The 19,684-nt window shown below is 33.3% G+C and overlaps 1 protein-coding gene across 5 annotated transcripts in view; it reads left to right on the top strand.

Annotated features, from left to right (window-relative positions):
• dac (dachshund) overlaps positions 1-19,684 on the top strand; it is a 159,037-nt gene that overhangs the window by 93,560 nt on the left and 45,793 nt on the right. For all 5 annotated transcript variants that reach the window (XM_035094883.1, XM_035094882.1, XM_035094881.1 and 2 more), the window contains 3 exons: positions 1,984-2,060; positions 3,588-3,758; positions 6,118-6,342. In XM_035094883.1, the coding sequence (XP_034950774.1) occupies positions 1,984-2,060; positions 3,588-3,758; positions 6,118-6,342 (473 nt within the window). The remainder of the gene's footprint in view (positions 1-1,983; positions 2,061-3,587; positions 3,759-6,117; positions 6,343-19,684) is intronic.

Below are 19,684 nucleotides of genomic sequence, written 5' to 3'. Positions count from 1 at the left end.
AATATAATATTTAATAAAGCACAAACGTGGTAGACTTCGCTTGGCAGCGTCACTAATTATTCTCTAGATACACAGAATTGAGAAGGCTGCAGATAATGAAAGCGGTAATGTATGAATACACGGGGTACGAGGTTTACAAACGGTTCTTGTATATTCAAGAACAGTCTACGTCTGATATGCGTGTAGTTATAATTTCTACTACATGGAAGCAAGAGTTGAGATAAATTTACACGCGTGTTGGGAGAGAAACCGGTGAGATAGAGCAGTTTTCAAGGTGCCAGGGAACTTTGTATTAGATTCGGTTAATTACACATTTAATATATCGTTGTTTTTCTGTCTAGACTGAACATTAGAGTGCTGTTACATCATGAGGTACAACAAAAATCACCATTTTTTATTTAGCTCTCAAAATCCATCCCTCTACTCCGCCAATTAATTTTTTTTTCAATAAAAACACATAATAAAATTTCATATTTAATTTAATAATTTACTTTTCATTAATTTTATTTTAAAAAATGTAAAAATGATAATATTTTCAAAGTGCAAGAGTAAATAAAAATTTTAATGCTCTAGAGAGAGATTTTAATAATACATTTTTTATTTATGTAATTTAAAGGACACAAATGTTTGTGGAAATTAGAAAAATATCAGTAAAAATAAAAATAAATGAAGTGTTTTAGAGAAAAAGGGAGGAAATGTTTTTGGAGAATTTTCTTCAGTATATTTTGTGGTCTCAACGACCACGAGCCCATCAGTTCGTGACTTATTGCTCGTAGACGTTGTATCTCTCTTTTGCCTCTTTGAAAGCATTTTCTCATTAAAAAATTAAGGCGCGAGGGAGCAACGAGGCAGTGATGTAACCGAAGAGCGAATGGTTTTCACGGGGGGATGAAAAAGTGGGAGCAGAGAGAAAGGGAGAGAGAGAGAGTTCTCGCGATGTAGAAAATGAGGGGGTTTGAGGCGTTTGTCGGGGGTTAGTAAGTGCTCTGTGGCTCCCAGATGCGCCCAATATTATGTTTAATGATATTAACTTCTTACTTAATGGTCCGCGGTTCGATTCGAGGTGTGAAAAAGCTTTTACAAAGAAAAAGGAATAAAAATAAACTCCGATAGTGAAATGAAAAAAAAATAATGATGAGATGAAGAAATGAAATAAATGAACAAGTTCCAAGTTCTAATCACTGTTATACTATCTTTTGACTTTTTAATATTAGATTACATTTTTACAACCACTTCTCGTGTTAAATGAAAAAGTTCTATTTCGTAGCCACATTAATGACCCTGGGGCCGTTGAAACGCGGAAAAAAGGGGTTTTATTGTTATGACCTAGGGTTGTTTTCCAGTTTCTCTAACCCCCGAGGGTCACACACTGTCATTTACATCAACTCATTCTACTATACAGGAGTTGCCAAGAAATCTTAATGATTTTTGCCACGGGTGGTTACTCTCCAACCCCCTTGATTTCAGTTTTACTGAAATAAAAAATAAAATTAAGTAAGTTTGAGAAAATAAAAAATTCCAACTTGCTGACTTTCATCGCTACTTTGACATTTACAGCGAGTTTATCAAGTTTTGTCTGCTTATGAAATTTGTCATAACTTTTTTCCACTCTGCAGCAACATATAAATTAATTAAAAAATTTTCTCTTCATTCCTTATTTGTCTTTATTGTTATTTTTTTTTTGCAAGAATTTTTTCCTAACTTTGTTGTACATGTATCAAGTTTCTCGAGGTCTTTACAGATGTCTAGAGAAACTGTTAGATTGAATATGACGGGAATCACGATATGTAAGATGATTCAACATGAAAACCCTTACTTAGCAGCCCACGCGCAATCGTAGAATAATTACTTAATTATTAGTTTGTAGTCAAGAACTTGAGAAAGAAACAGATAACTTATATGTTCAATCATTGAAATCAGAAATTTATTAACGCACTAGAATATTTCTTGTTATATTCTCAATGTGATGTTTGTCTGTTGCAGGTTGAGAGAAGAAAGAGGAGATGCTGAAAGAGCGCTGGCGTTGGATCACAAACCAAGAGATCTCAGTTCGCACAACGGTAAATATTTCTTTACTTATTCATCCATTAGATAAAATCCATTAATCTTGAAAAGCAACCATTTATACCTTCTCAACAATAATTTAAAAATGGACATTTTCCCACTGATATCAACAATAAAGTGGTCTTTCCATCTATTAGGAACACTTCAAGCTTGAAAGAAAAACTTTGTAAAAATTTTATTACAAAGTATTAAGTGACTTTGGTAATTATTAATTAATTATCCAGTGTCAATTGGGTTATTGAAGGAATCAGTGACCTTATAGACACTGAAGTCACTGATAGATTTAAGAGGGCGCAGATAATAAATTCCTATGGAATAGTCATCTTGCTGTACCAGTTTTGGAATAATTTATTAAAATAGTGCACAAAGGTTGTAATCTTAATCTTGCTCTTCCATTCCTGAAAAAAGAAACAAAATAATGAATGAAAGTGAAAGAGAACTAAAAACTAATAAAAACAACGAACAAATACATTATTCTGAGAATGTAACTAATTAGCTAATTCAATAATTCATTCAAAATCCTAAACGGAAATAATATGTCACTCGAATTAAGATAATGCGTTAGATGGATCGATCTAAATCGAAGCTTAGCCACGTAGAAAAATCCTACTCGACGTTTCTCTTCTTGTCCCTCCTACGTCGTTTCTTCCGGGCACCTTTGTTCTTCCGTTTTTATTTCGTTTTATATAGATACAGATGGGCCCGGGGCTGCATTTGGTGTTCTACAGAAGAGAGTTCGATAAAGGAGTAAGAGGGAGAGAATCTTAGATATCAGGTTTCGGGACCCAAACTTGCCTCGCGGCACCGCGCGCCTTTCTCTCTGATTCCTCGTAATATTTTAATCCGTCTGGCCGAACCCTTTATCTCGCTTCGACGTCTCTCATTTTCTACGCCATCTCTTCTCCCTTTTGCATGTTGATGGCGACTTTTTAGAAATCCATTTTTGTTCTATTGCCTTCACTCATCGACCTTTCGAGCTCGATTTATTCCAGCGAATTCGTTTGACTAGGAAAGTACTCTCTTTTGTATTCCCTTTTTCTTCTTCTCTTTATCCAATTTCATTTTCCATTTCACTTCTCGTACCTCTGGCAATGGTAAAAGACTTGAATGGTGGGCCCCCATGCGTCACCTCTGTGGTCTCTCTGCCCAAATAGAATCCATCCACGTCAGGATTAAAATGCTGTGGGATATCAAATAGACTGGGAAAATTCTAGGGAAATGAAAGAGAATATAAGAGATTCGATAGAGACTTGTAGATGTCCAAATAGGGAGATGTTGCGTGCAAATAAAATCCATCAACTTGTCATGGATTCTAGTCTTGTTTAGATTAGATCGATTGACCATCTAGGCAATCCTACTTATTAACTTATACAGTATCAGACCCAAATAACTTAATAGCATTTCATCACTTTAGTCATAATATTTTTATTCATCACATTCACAAGTCTTCCTTCATCAAAAAACAAATGTCACCTCATTTATTTCAACATTTCCAATAAATTAATTCAAATATATATTTACAGGCTCTTCGAATGGTCACAGTCCAGTGTTGAATCTTTCAAAAACTGCTGGAAGTGGTAGTGTTGGTGAACCATCAGGAAGTGAAGGAGCTGCGTCACATCGTTCTCAAGATGACGAGGAAGAAGATGACAACCTTTCAGACGACTTGGAGGATGATAACGAAAAGGATGAAGGTCGGCATTTCATAAAATGCTCAATATTTTTATCCCTAATATTTTAGTCGAAGAAAAATTCACGTTTTGATTAGTCTTGTAGAAGAAAAAAAATTAAGAGGGAGTCGTTCATTAATTATCGAGTACGTTGGACAGTGATGAACGACGGTGAAGTTATAATGTCGGAGATTTAAAATAACGAAAGAAAGCAAGAGTGAGATTATTGAAGAGTAAAAAAAAGGAAAAGAAGGTATAGGAGTAAATGTGAAAGAAGGGCAATTAGCAAAAGAGAAGTGGCAATCTTTTATCGATGCCAGGAATATATACGTCCGTCACCGTGAAAAGTCCGTTGATCTTGTTTTTAAAAATTTCTTTTCTTTATCTAACAACACGCGGAGAAATAATTATATCGGTCCAGTTGGATGTGGCCACCAAGCCATAGAATGAGCTCCAGAAGAGGACGACTGGCAGGTCAAAGCCACTCATCGATCATCTCTGCCAAACGATGGCTTTGGTCTGATGTTCGCGTTCGTATAACGTAGGCCCGCTCAAGTCGAGACTATCATGACTCTCGATTAGTTCGGTTGGACCCAATTAACGCCTGGCCAAGATAACTTTCAGTCAAATCCGAAGGGACATAAAAATATCACAAGGGCCATGTTCAACATTCATTTTTAAGTCTTATGAGAGGCAGATTATTTTATAAAAGCAATCCATTCTAGTTGTAATAATTACAATAATAACAATAATTAAAAATAATTAAAATAATTTCATCATTAAAATAATTAATAATCATTATAAATAATTAGTTGCAGAGTTAATGATTTAAAGAATGGTCATCAAATAGTTTCAGTTGTTTATATTTTTAAAATGAAGGATAAATAATATTAATTATTGAAAAATATTCTATTTCCTGCTTTTCAAGAGAAACTAAATTTTTGTAATTAGCAAAACAAATTATAATTCCATGGTCACAACATGAGAATCGCTACTTTTTTTGAAAAATAATAATTTAAAGGTCTTTTTAAATTATGATTTTCGGATTTCATGGAAAAAAAATTTTAATTTATTAGTTGCGAATAAAGCTTGTGCTTAAAATGTATGACCTGTCTTTCATTACCCCTTAAGAGGTTGCAGATAAAATAAAATGCAGGTATTTTTTTAGGATAGCGTTCGAAATGAAAGGAAAATAAGGTATTGAGAAGATGGTGTTGAATAAAAATGACGATAAAATATGCATCTTGACCCAGTAGTCTGGTGCGTGCGGAGGAATCGGGAGGGGCGGTGGCCTCGTGTCTCTCAGCGTGTTGTATGCACCGGTACATCCTACCTACGGTGATCGAAGTAGAACCCCATCGAATGTCCGTGGGAGTGTACACGCCCGTGGAATGCCGTTCTGATTTAATGAGACTTAGTCCTCCGCGCGCGGGTCTCCCTTCTCACCCTCTATAGCTGCGTTCATGTTTCTCTTTCTTAGAATTAAACTCTGATTTGCCGATTCTTCAGTGGCAAAGAGAAATCCGAATAGCTAAAAAGAAGCGAATGGCAAATGAAACAAAGAAAAAAAGACAATGCGCTATTGGAGAAAAGTCAGTTCATGTTATATAGATTTTTAGTTATTTTATTTTTTCCTGATAATTGTAATGGTTTCCCGTGAAAGATAAAGGCAAGAGTGAAGGAAAAAGAGGAAGACCGATATCAAAAGGGTGCCGGCAGATGGTTAGAAGGCGCGAGCATTAAATCCGATCGCGAGAGACGCCGTTGGGCAATAAGTAACAGAATGCCGTTTCGTTGTAGGTGCGCACGCTGATAATTAAAAGACGATACAATAAATACACATATCATTGGCCATAAAGCACGCGCGCGGTTCTCTCTTGCTCTTTAGCCAGTGATGTCGCGTCGGTGTGGGCGCAGAAAGAAGCACGAGTGGTCACTTAGTGCTCGAAGAGACGAGAAGAGAGGAATAAGAACCCACGCAGACATCTTGTCCACTAGCACTCACTTGGCAATAACCATAAGACATTGACTCTTTTATTTTCATGCGTCTCTCGCCACCCGCGCGATTGTACTAATCGGTGAGCGTTTCTCTTGCGAGAAGAGAAATGTCCGAAAGATCAAGGAAAGCTTATTTGGATTTGGTTGACGTTAAATTAGAGAGCCGAAGGGCAACAAGCGGATTCTACGGAGGTTACGACTTCGAGACACGCACCTTACATAAGTCTTTGACCAGAAGAAACGTCGTTGTCGGCCGTTTACACCCGCCCAATTTATTAATACCACTATAATATGTCTGACCTATACATTTAAATATTTTTATGCCTGCTCAGCACGAAATCCACCTGTTGATAAATAAATATTCATATTTTTATTTCTCTTTCAGATCTCTCGGATGTTCCGGAAAATCTTCCCTTACCCGCGCCAGGATCTGAAAGTCCACAAGCGCTCAATTATTCCCAAATAGCCTCAGCTGCGGTTGCGGTATCACAAGGGGCGCAAGACCCCTCAGTCTCGAGTACAGAAACACTGCTGAGGAATATTCAAGGATTGCTGAAGGTTGCGGCTGACAATGCGCGACAGCAGGAACGACAAATCAACTACGAGAAAGGTCAGTGGCAGGGCTTTCTTAAGACACTTGAAGGCGCTCTCCACAATTTCATTATCTACCAACTATCACAGAATTATATTAAGAGAGATTAATGATATTTTTTTAATTCATATTTAGCTTTTTTATTACATTTTTTTTTTTTATTATTATTGCTGTAGTTGAGGATATTTCGTCGATCTCTCGTTTTTTATTATATTGTTTTTTAATTTAATGACAGTGGAATAATATTTTTCTAAATTTTTTTTCCAGTATAAAATTTTATTAAATTGAATAACAATCTATGCTTTTAAAGAGAAAAAAAACCGAGGTGTTTTTTTTTAATAAATGACTATTTTTTTGATATAAAATTAATGAATACAATGTAATGTTTTAAAAAAAGAATAAAAATAGATATTGTATTTATTAACAAAAAGCATGGATATAAATTTTATTTAATAAATTTTTAAACGTTTTTTCATAAAAAATGAAAAGAAGAAAATTAAATAAAATTTATTTAAGATAATATTTGGTTATATAATGTTAAATAATACAGCGAGGAAAAATGGGAAATATTTGATGAGTTGATCTTTAGGACAATCAGTTATCGTTTATAACAATGACAAATTGTTTAATGGTGAAAGGAGTGTCGTGCTTTATCCCATATGAACGAGAGGTCGATCGATCGTATCGCTATCGACATAAATCATGAAGTATATAGAGATTGTGGTATGGATGATCTTTGACCTATGAGTCTAGTTCTGATTTTTCACTCGTAAGGATAATTTTGTATCTTCTTATAAGGCTTCATATATTTTCCTTTTACTAAATGGGTGATTATCGTTGTAGTCACATAAAACAAGTATTTATCTTCCATTAAATTATTTTATTGATCTCGTGAATGCTGAATAAGTTGGTTTAATGTCTAGTGTATGTTAATTAATGGCACTTTAAATTTATTAAGACTAACGAGAGTCATTTGAAAGTATATTATTAATATTAATAAAAACTAGAAACAATATCTTCCGGAGATTTAAAATAATATTAATTATAAGATTTTAAATCTTTATGTTTATACATAAGTGATCAACTCGTTATCGATCTTGTGAAGCGAAGATGTTTTTTTTTTTTTTCTTCAATGTATTGTAACACATTTACGATAAAATCGATGTACAAGAGAGCAAGAGATTTTTGTAATTGAATTTTAATGATAAAAAATGAGTTAATTAATTTTAATTATTAAATTATAAATAAATGTCACTTTTCAATATGGATAACGATCATATATATTTCATAAATAATATGTAGATTGTTAGTAATGTTGCCATTTTAGTCACTAATTCTACAGTAGACTCAACATGTCGCATTAACTAATTACAAATCTTTTTTCTATTGTACTTTTTATGCGCTCATGTTATTTATAGTCATGTTAACTTTTAAGGAAGTCAGATTTTAGATCTGAATTATTAATGTCGATCATATGATAATAATTACAAATTATTATTGGATATTAAAAACAAAGTTGAATAATAAATGATCATACAAACAGAATACATTAACGAATGGGTTTTTATACTTAAGCAATCGCAGATGGTCAAACTATTAACAATCATTCATAATAAATAACGATAAACTGGTTTAATTAATTCATTTGAAACATTTGCAATTGCTTGACTATACGACTTCTTCTAAATCAAATCATATTCTCACTAACCAAATTATTTTTAATACTTTTTTTTTACTTGCAAAATTTTTTTTTAAAGTCTTTGTACAAAACTTGGTAGGTATAATAATTTGTTCCATTTATTCTCTTATTTATTTTTGGAATTTGGAGTAAATTATTTTATTTATGTAACATAATAACAGATTTTTTTATGTAAAGGGTTTTTTTTAAATTAATAATTCTTAAAACTAATAAAATTAATTAAACATCAAAGCTATGTAATTAAAAAACATTCAGAAAAATCGTACATACTGTAATTAAATTTATTTAAAAAAAAAAATCAAAGCGATAATTGATGCATCAAGAGAGCATTGGATCTAATCATTGATTAATAAAATTCACCAGACTGAAATATGAATATTCAAAAGGTTTAAACTCGAGGAAAAAATGTAAAAATACTGAAAAGATGTGAGGGAAGGAAAGAAGACAGTATTTAGTCGTAAAAGATAGAATGTAGGCTCCGATTTAATACTTGAACGAGCCAGCAGCTCGTTTTACACCAGATGGTTTTACATACGCTGCTATCGTGTTACCTAGCCCTGCTACACGCACATGCTGTAGCTCAAGCCAATCCACAGAGAGATGACTTGGACGTATAGTAGAATATTATCGATATTATTCTCGTCTTTATCGTGGACCCCCCGCACGATACTGTGGTCAGAGCAAATACTTGAGCTGCGCACGAGCTCCTGAAGAATCACAAATGTTCACTCTCTTTCCACATTATCTTCCTACTCATTTATTTTTTTATTACATTTATCCCCACATTAGATCATATTACGTAATATTTCTCAACTGTATCAGCAGTTTATAATTTATCTGCGGATTATAAAATGAATTTTATTTTTATTAATCCTCTGGATTATTTATTTATATTTTCTCATAAATTTATTTCAAATACCAACCTTTAGTTCAATGATGCAGACGACAATAATTTTATATTCAGTGACTACAAAAGTTATAAATTATATTGAGTATTAATAATAAATAATAAAAATAATTCTACAGATTAGTAAAAAAAAATTTAATAATTAATTTTTAATAACTAATTAAGACGAAATTGTTTGAGTGATTAAGCATAAAATTTTTTACATCTTAATGATCAGTAATCGAAAGATTAATAATTAATTTTTTAGTTGTCTTAATAAAATTGATTAATTAAAATTAATAAACTCATTATTTATCACAGTCTTAGAGAAAATAATTACACAAAAAATATAACATTTATTTTAATTAAATAAAAAAGGAAGAAATAAAAATATATCGGTAGAAAATAATTAATAATTAACGTAAAAAGTAGCTTTCATTTGAACTCCTAAACGACATAATAATTTTGCGTGAGGGTGGCTGATCTTGAACTCGGATAAAAATCTCCGAACAAAAGGTAGAAACAAAAGAAAAACTTCTGGTGCACAGAAGCTAAGAGGTTGTCTCATAAGAATTCACCCCTTAATTATTTCTTCTTCCTGTGCATGCGCGCCGGGTGGACTTTATCGAATGGCAACGAGGAATAAGAGAGGTCTGAGCGTCGCGACACCTCGATATATGCTTCCTCCTCCTCTCCCTCTACGAAGCGAGCCTCTGCTATTCACTCCACCCGCACGACTGTTGTGAGTTAGCGCAGCGCGCGGGAGACAATATGAGCGCATCCCGACGAGAGCCACCGAGAAGACGCTATCTCCGATCCTGCAGGAGATAAGGTGGAAGGCGCACGAAGGATTGTGTGCATGAGGTAGCCAGCAGCAGAAGCGCCAGTTAAGGAGACCCACTGAGAGAATAAAGAGGAGAGGATTGAGTTGTAGCCGCGAGTGGAGGATCTTATGTAGATTCCTTGTAGATCGTGCACCCGATTCGATCGCGATCGGCTACCCGGTACCAGGTTAATTAAAATTGAAGGCAGCAACAAACAGAACCACCGAGAGGAGGGGCAGAAAAGGTCGACTCTTTTCTTTTCGCTTCTCTGGACGATATAATAAACGCTCTGTTTCACTATAAACCTCGTTGGAAGATTTTTGGTCTCTTCTGGAGGGCGATTGCTTCAGAAGCATGAACATCAGGATTCGCGAGCTTCGCCCAGGACGATCTCTCTAAATACCACCAACAGGATACGCTTTTCGTGTATATAACAGAGACAACCTGAGAGAGAAAGAAAGAGAGACAAAGTCTACAACAATGCCATGAGCATCGTGTAATGATATCGATAAGAAATTCTAGCCGTGTCCCTTTCTTATTCCCCTCTTGCTTCTTTGCAAGATCGTGCGATGCCAATGATAACAAGCTTCTCGTTTGCTAATAAGATAAATCGATCTTTTCTTATTATTGTCATTATTATTATTACTGTATTTACTGAAGAAAATTTTACGCAAGTGTCAGTTCCATCATATTATCTTCCTTTCATTCATATGCAACATCTTCCTCTCATCTTTTGGCAAACTACTGGAGACTAGAATGACGCATAAATGTGTCAGCCAAACAAACAGAAATATTGATATAAACATCCTCCTACTGATGGAGAATTTGCGTATCCACTAGACCAAAAGAGTCTCCAGTTTGCCGGCCACTCAGATATGTGCTTTGATTGATTTATGGTTAACCTCTGCCATCCTGTGACCCTTCCTACACTCTCAAGCGATATAAAGTGAGACAGCTGATATCTCTTTATACTTATGAAGAGGAGAAAATGAATTTTTTTAATTACCTCGAGTTTTTTTTTCTGTTCAAATAATGAACAGCACCGAGGACATCTTGGACAGTTGACAGAGAATATTGATGGCTATTCATCATCCAGGATTTGATAATAATTTGCAGGATAATATATGAGTAACAAAAGGATCAACCCTGATGTGTTGGATACTTTGGAAGATCGATATACTTTGCAACAACAGCAATAACAGCAACAACAACAGACAAGCCGACAGATATATATTGGAGCTGACGCGTCCATGAGAGAGGCCTTTCGGACCAGACAAACAACTTCCTTTGCATACATCGATTACGCTCGCGGTTCCCATTATTAGCTGCCTATAATTTATTACTTTCCACCTTAATAAGCATAATAGTTCCCATGCCATTGGACGTGCATCGCAAGAGTGCAGTGGCTGAGAGACTCAAGAAGTCTCAACGTTGTTGCTGAGCAATCCTCTCTCCCTCTCTCTCTCTCACTTCAGTTCTCCAGGCATTATATTTCCACGTCGTGTGCGTGCGTGACCTCTGACCTAGAGACAATCGTTAAGGTAGCGCATCGGGCGGCTTTGAACGCAGCCACAGATATTTAATTACCTTCAGAGTGGATGAAAAGAGATAAATAAGCAAAAACACCAGTTATCCTGTAGTCCGACAAGGAGCAAGGAAGAAAATAGAATAGGCAAGACCGCCAGGAAGGAAAAAAAATGGACATCTGAAGCAGAGAATGAGCAAGAGCCAGGCTTAGGATTGGAATGGAACCACGTGTATGTTTTTTCGATACAGACATGTTGGATACCTCGTGCTCAACAAGACTGTTACACGCCTTTATAACTCAGAAGCTTTGAGAATATATCCTGCAACAAATTGTGTATGTATGGGATATGTATTTATTTTATTTGAATGAATGTGTAATGTGTGTTTATGTACGATAGTGGGATGGTGGAAAAGAAGGTAAAGGGAATTGAAGAATCAAGAAACATATTTCAGACCTTGTATTGGACTCGGTTACAGGCCATGTGCAAATGAATATGCAGATGGAATGATAGGCGCAGTTGTTAGGGCTCGGGCTTTGTCAAACAATTCGGTTGCATGTCTTGATGATGTCTGCGCTACCGAGAGTACTTGCTAATCGCTTCTGAATATTTTTTTGTTATTTATTTATTACAGTAATTGATGTAATTAATTCTCAATTTTTTATCCCATTTATTTAATTCATTCCTTTTAATTGTATTTTTTTTCTGTTAAGAATGAAGTTACATCTCATTTCTACTGATGCTTAACAAATAAATTAATTGAATAAATAACAATTAAGTTTCATTAAGAAAAAGTAATTGTTTGTTAAAAAGAGTTTAGTTAGTTCTAAAGTGCAATTAAATGAAATTGGATAGAATGTTAAAGTGCAAAGTACATTAAATAAATGTCCAAACTAGACTACTTAACACAGGCGAACTGAGTAAAGGGTTAAAAGTGAAGCTTTTAGTTGCCCTCAGAATAATTGTATGAAAAAATGTTAGGTGGTTGTTATGCTCGTTAATTCGCTGGTAGAGGATCGCATGAAAGTGGCGAAATCGAGCAGGTATGTGTCACAGGATTCCACTTTGGCCGTAGAAGAAGGGAATAAAAATGGTAGAACAATACGATGTTGGAGCTTGGGTTGTTGTTGGTTCCCACTTCTTGTGAGCAAGACTCGTAGCAAGAACGCATACGGGATTGTCAATTAAAGAAACCAACGGGGCTCTTAGCATAAGGCACAGCAGACGTAAAGTAGAGGGAGTCCGCGAGGCCGAATGGAACTCTTTAAGACCATTGGAACGAGCGAGAGAGGAAAAAAAGGAAAAATAAAATCGATGAGAGAAGAAAGCGAAGAATAAGAAGGCGGGAGGATGGGAAAATTTAAGAGTATGGATGGTGGAGTGCCTCGTTTGGTCGAGGGTGGATAATAAATTATACCTAACACGGACAACAACCGCTTGATTATTTATTTAACAATAAAAGAAGCCCCCGGGGCCAAAAGAAACGTCGTGTTCCCATTGGGATATCCCTGAGATATAATGACTATGAGATTTGTTACGTTTCAGTTTCGAGACATAACAAAAATGCCACTGAGAACACTCTTTGCCTAATTATTAAGTCGATGATCTTAGGATTATTTAGCTGTTTAGGACTTTTTGCTCTAGGATTCCAAGGTGCAGTCATGTTGTTTAATAATTTTTAGTAGAAAGTAATCGAAAGATTCTTTATTAATTGACAATTTAGTTCAAGATATTTTAATTGATTTGAATGAAATTTAATGTTCTCTCGTAAAATTTTAATAGAGCACTTAGTAGAGAATTTATTGTTTATCAGTAAATATATTTTGTTTAGAATTAAACCAGTAGATGGTCATATTTAACGTAATTAAATTTTTTTATTGAAGTTTAATATCAAATTGAATTAATTTATGTTTTATTTATTTTCTAACTTTAATTAAGATGTATTTAAATGAAAAGAAAATAGAAATAATAGGATATTCATTATAAAAATTGATAGAATATCTTTGAGTAATTCTTCAAGTTTGAAAAATTAAATTACAAAATTACAATAAATTATTATTTAATTGGCATCAATTTAGATTTACGGAAATAACATCATTATTACAGAAAAAATGAAGTTGGTTTTTTTTAAAATGTTAACATCACAATTATTGCAGGATGTACGATATTTTTTTTTATTTATTTAGTACTAAACTTTTTTTAGTGTTAATAGTGCTTAATACAAATGTCTTCGACATCAATTAAAAGCTCTGTAGGCACAGTAAAAGATTAGTTTGATATCACGAAGTGATGTCTTTACACTAAATCGTAACATTTTATGACACGAAATAAAATAAATGTCTTCAACTTAATATAATTTGGATGTTGCTAAAAAATTTATCCGGCTATTTTAAGCACGTTAATGATGATCCTCAGCAACATAGCAAACATCAAGGACGGTACAGAGAGAAATGCAATTTGTTATTACCTTTTACTACAGTGTTCAATAACTTTTTCAAGCATTTGTTCATATTCATGGCTAGAAATAAAGTACATTATTTACCGGTAATAAAATGTAAGAAATTCCATACGAATTTTATTGTTTAATTTCAGTGTCGTTAACGATCTTGTTTATTACCTGTAGAAAACAAATATTGTGTTACAATCTACTTTTAAAGAGGAAAGGATGCAGATCATTGGATTTAGAAATAAAATGTCCTTTCATTATCTGAAATTTATTTCAAGTTAAATTTATCTGATTACTTTTTCGAATGGTATATCTGTCTTGATATTTAATATTAAACTCACTGATAAATGATGGGAGAAATAAATGTTAGGTGTAGATTTATGTTTATCATTTCTCATAAATTGTACATATAAGTTATTTCGATAAGTCCACCGGAGGATTCATAAATAATTAACTAATCGACTATATGAACATTTTCTGCGTTTAACTTTCACCTTCTCTCTCACGTTTAAACTCGATTCATTCGCTTACTTGTGAATCTGACGATCGTGTATACCGATTGCTTATTTACTGTAAAAATACACTTACTTTCTCGAATTTTTTCTGAACATTTTTCGTTGGAGATAAGAAATTGGTATCTAAAAGCCTACACTTGTGGTTAAAATGAAAATTCATCTGAAAAAATCGGGTTATCTTATCAGTGGTAACGGCAGGTGTTTTGATAAAAAAAACTCTCTGATATTGGGGTGAGAAGTAAAAAATTATATCCAATTAAATAAATGATAATTTTATTTTTATCACTTTTTATTTACAATAAATTAATTCTATTAATTGCTTACAAAAATGATTAACAATATTGACCTTTAAATTTCAATAGTCCAAACTTTTTTAATTAAATAAAATAATTGTTATAAAATTAGAGACACTGAGTGGTTGGATAGAAATATTTTTAATTTAATTTTAAAGTAAACAATAATTTTGTCAACGTGTCTAGAAGAAAAAGATGAAAATTTTAATTTTAAAATAAATTATTTTTTCAAGGGAAATGTAATTATGTTGTTAAGTAGAATAATTAAGGTGACCATTAATCATGTTAATGATTTTTCATTGGATAACATTTGTCAAGAAAAAAAAAATTCACTTCTCATCGTGAAATCAACAATCGCAATAATCATTAAAATAATATTCGCAGGATAAAAAAATTTTTTTATTGTTTTCGGTTAGTTACATTGTTAGGTACATTTTATGGTTAGATCGTATGGACAGGCAACAAAAAAAATGATGTAAAAAGGAGCTATCCAACTTCCGACGATCATGTCCATAAAGATGGTATCGGCGCGTAGGTGCGCGGCGTTGTTTGTTGATGTCTTATTATACCGGACAGTTATTTACGATCGCGAAACAGCGAGGAAATAAAGAATGGAAACAAAAAAGAATAAATAAGAAAAAAAAAATTGCAGTTAGAATTGTATTGTTAAAATATCACCATTTTATTATCTCGTCAGAACACGCATTAATTATATTTAATATTATAAATAAAATTGCAAAGAATGTTAAATACGGGAAATAAATAACACAATGAAAATGTACTCATGATAGTAACAATAATTCTCTCCTTATTAATATTTAATTAAATCACACATGATATTGATGCTGATTGTTGTTGATGCAGATTGTTATTTGTATAGAAAAGAAGACGATTTGCGTGTTGAAAACTCGCGGTTGGATTACGTTTTCTTCATTTTCTTGAGTATTTTTTCCTATCGTCAGAGAGTCGTCACTGTTGCCTGAGTGTAAAGATGGAGATAGTGCGAGAGAGAATTCATTAAAAGATTGTTAATTACGGGCCTGTGAAGAGTGACACGTGGGAGGGCAATGAGACGAAAGGGTAGAGAGGCAGCTGCTACATAATAACACTTGAAGAAAAACAGATAGAAAGACAAAAAATAAAAGAGGAATAAATAACGATAGAGTGTAACCCGACGGAACTAAAGAGAGTAAGTCGGCCCGATTTTACAACGCGTGCCGTTTCCGGCGCACGCGATACACTTCCTCGCGACGCCCTTCCAACGTAAATTGCATCTTACTGGCGTTTGTGAATATACACGTGTGTATATGCATGTCTACATGGCGCCCCCGCTTGCTTGTATATATGCAAACAATTCTGGCTCGCATGGTAAGAGTCTTGATGGACAGACGTGCATACGAAGTGCACTCGTAATAACGATAACGATCTGACGTCGTGGCAGAACCTCGTTATATGCCAACAGCTCGGGGAAAAAGCGATAGAAAGAATTAAACTCGATAAAAAATATTCACACGGAAATTGTTGGTTTTCTTTAATGATTCTTTGCTGAATTTGTTGTTCAGCTTTGCCAATTCTATTGATTAATTCTAGTTTTCTTGTCTTTTTTTTTTTTATTACACACTTCAACAATATTTATATTCATATCATTTTATTAAAAATAAAAATTGACTTCTGGAATGTTTCTTTACAATTAGCGATTATTTTTTTCAATTAATAAGACCATCAAAAAAATTCAAGGATTCATAATCAACGATTGCAAGGCAGAGAAAAAGTTTTAAAGATTTGTCAACTTGATATGAATTTTATAAAAGATCTAATCTTATTTCACATTGTACTTTTAATCTTCCACAAAAAAATTGTATGTCACTTAAAAAGTTTGAAATAAATAAAGAAACACTATTGTTATAAAAGAAAAATGTGCAACAAAGAAAGGTATTGTGTTAAAAAGGAATTGAATGTAAGTTGAAAGCAGTAAAAAGATAATTGAATATCAATAAATAAATATTTAAAATGTTAAAAAATGATATGCAATAATGATAGCTTGGCTAAAACGTTTTAATTAATTACAAAAACTTGAGTAACGTAGGCAATAATTACAAAAATTAAATTAAATGACTGGAACACGTGAAGAAGGTGATTAATAAAAAAATCCATTCTCCAGGGTGGCGAGTTGAGCAAGCAATAACTCGTTACAGACTTTCAAGCTCTCTTCCGCTCGAAGCGAGCTATCGCAGAACGCGAAAAGGCTTTCCGTGGTATCTCTCCTCGTCTCTTCAGTCCTGACTCTTGAGCGGTTCTTTCTTTACTTCACTTGAAGAGAATATACTGATGCTGGAGGTATCACGACCTTCTCTGTCGATATCTAAGCTATTCTCTTACTGCATACAACCTTTTCTTCGAGACCACAGAGAAGTTTGAGTCAGAAGACTGATCTAAAAATACGATAAATCTGAAAAACACGACCTTCTCTTCACGAAAATGCCCTTTGGTAGAATGTAATTGTTTTAGAATCTGATTCTCAGGACTTAATAAAATAGCTAATTGTTTTTGTGGTAATACTTCTGATGAAAGTGTTGGTGGATTTAATATATTAGGGTCTAGAGTATTGTATACATTTTGCTGCTAGATAAAAAGTAAGTTCAAACAAAATACTAGTTCAATATCTGAATATGTATTTTATACACGTGCGAGTTGAAAATGCTAGTAGGTATACAACAGATGGCAGACGTTCTCCAACACTTTTATTAGGTTATCAGTTAAAAGCTACTCTGATTGCTTTTACGTTGTATCAAATATATTTGAGATTGATACGCTGAGTGCACATAAACTACACTCAGAGAAATAGCTAGGGTTTTTTATTAACAGCTTCTAATAAAATTACTTGCTTTACAATAAATTCTTCACACTAGCTAATGAAGCTTGTTATTCAGGTACATAGTCTTTGCTAACTATCAACTCTCCGGCACTAGGGGGCATTATTGTTATCTTTATTCTATTTTATTTTATTAAAATATCACTTGATGAATATACTCACTGTCCCAGGAGAAATTTTATTACTAATATTAATAAAATATTTTATTAAATAGTTGCAATTATTTTATTCATTTAATAAAATTATAAATAATTTTTGGAGTTTCCTTTTTCGATTTCGGGTTTCATAAATTAAAATATTTTTATTCAATTAAACATTGTTTTGATCAATTATTAAACTTTTATTTCAATTAATTAATTATTCTTGTTATTAAAAGTAAGTGACATTTTTTTTGTCTATAGCTAGGACGTCATATCTACAAAATATTTAATAAATAGTTTGTCATTCTTTGTATTGCTTCCCCTCAGCCTGATGGTAATATCTAATCCTATTCTGGTGAAATCCGTTAATGGTTAATGGGAAGCAAAGTGGTCAGCGACCGGAACAAGTCCTAAGTCTGTCTTAAATCCCAGAGGAGTGAGAACAACCATACAACTCCTAGTCCTTATTTTCGCGGGGAGTAATTCCTGGAGAATAATTATTGACTGCACAATACTGCTTACACTACAACCCTAGACTAATACTTTCTCACTCCATCTTCCTGTCGCAAGTCTAGATGTTACGAGTTTCCAAGTCACACCGCCTTGGGGTTTGTTCGTTGTGAAATTATTGCCAGCGTTGCCTCGTTAATTATCGACCGGTAATCAATGTCAGCGTCGATATCGCTTGGCCACACGAGATTCTTTTACTCACTTGGCACAACCTCTCATCCATTAATTCCTTTAACTTTGTCTTCAACTATTAGATAATTGCTTCTAACAATTTTTTTTCTTCTTTTAATAACAAATAATAAATTCTGTCATTCAAAAATAAACAATTAATTTATTTATTGCTAATAATAAATTCTATTATTCTATTAATTAATTTATTTATTGCTAGAAAATTTTTTTAAAATGATGGGGAAATATTTTTAAATAAAAATTACAAAGCCTGTTTGTGAAAGTATGATTAAAAATTATTGAATTTATTATTGGAGGGCCTGAATAAAAATTGCATAAAATAACAGGATCTTATTGAACCCTTAAGGAAATTAAACTAACAGAGAAATTGACAATAAAATTGCAGCGACTTGAAGCCTACAGGCTTGGACAAACTTGCCTATACTTAGTTAATCGTTATTCAACTATAATATGCAAGGGTAGAAACAATAATATCCCAAGTTTCCTTTCCCTTCTCTGACCCTTGCCTAGGCAAATAGTGCGACATTAGGATTATACAAGATTACTAGTAGAAATTTATGCTATACTAGAATGTTCTTATGCATCTCTATAATCTCAATTCTTTAATAAGATAAACAACAACAAATATTTCATTTGTGTTGAATCTAATCGAAAACAAATCTCCAGATAAACTGCTATACTCTCTCTCTTCGTATAGATATACGTGAATAAATTTATTCTCAATTTACATACAAGTTGTATCTGCCTACTTAAATCATCGGCACCGCAGGCAATTGACACTGTTGTTTTTGCAACAAACTCCGCTAGGTATACACGAGGATGTATCTAAGACGAGCTAATAACGGAACTTTCTTTAAGATTATTTGAAAAAAGGGGATTTAGTAATTAATTGTTGATTGTTGATATTTAAACAATTTCACAAGAAGAGTCAATTTGCATAGACTTTCTCGGTAAATTTAATTGAATTAGTAAGCATAAAAATAGCTAGCTAATAGGGTGGTGGATATTTTTGCTTCAAAGAGGGAAAAAATATTCACACTCCCACACACGCAATTAATATCAACGCCAGTCTAAGTCTGTCGTTAGATATTCTGTCCATTCTGAAGTGATTGACGTTTTTTTATATCTAAAAAATCCAACACCTTCGGGTTTTTATGATCTAAATTGATATATTTTCTTGAGAAAATCCCATCTAAAATGCAAGTCTTTAAAAATCATTATTTTAATATTGATTTGTTAATGATAGAATTTTTTCCCCGTTTTACCCCATTTTCGGAGTGAAATATTTGATTCTTTAAATGTTTGACCTGATTCCGCATTTCTAGGCATCGAGAGGAAGAGAATGAGTGGTCAAACTTGAAAATCGGACAACTTTGATTTTTCGACCCCAAAAAATGGCAAGTGGTACCCCTTTCCATTTTTTTAGGCCAAAAAATAAAAGTACTCCGATTTTGATGATT

Source organism: Chelonus insularis, unplaced genomic scaffold (assembly GCF_013357705.1).
Source record: "Chelonus insularis isolate UGA/USDA-ARS -01 unplaced genomic scaffold, ASM1335770v1 scaffold_714_pilon, whole genome shotgun sequence".
Classification (NCBI taxonomy): Eukaryota; Metazoa; Arthropoda; class Insecta; order Hymenoptera; family Braconidae; genus Chelonus; species Chelonus insularis.
This window is presented reverse-complemented; position numbering and strand designations above follow the sequence as displayed.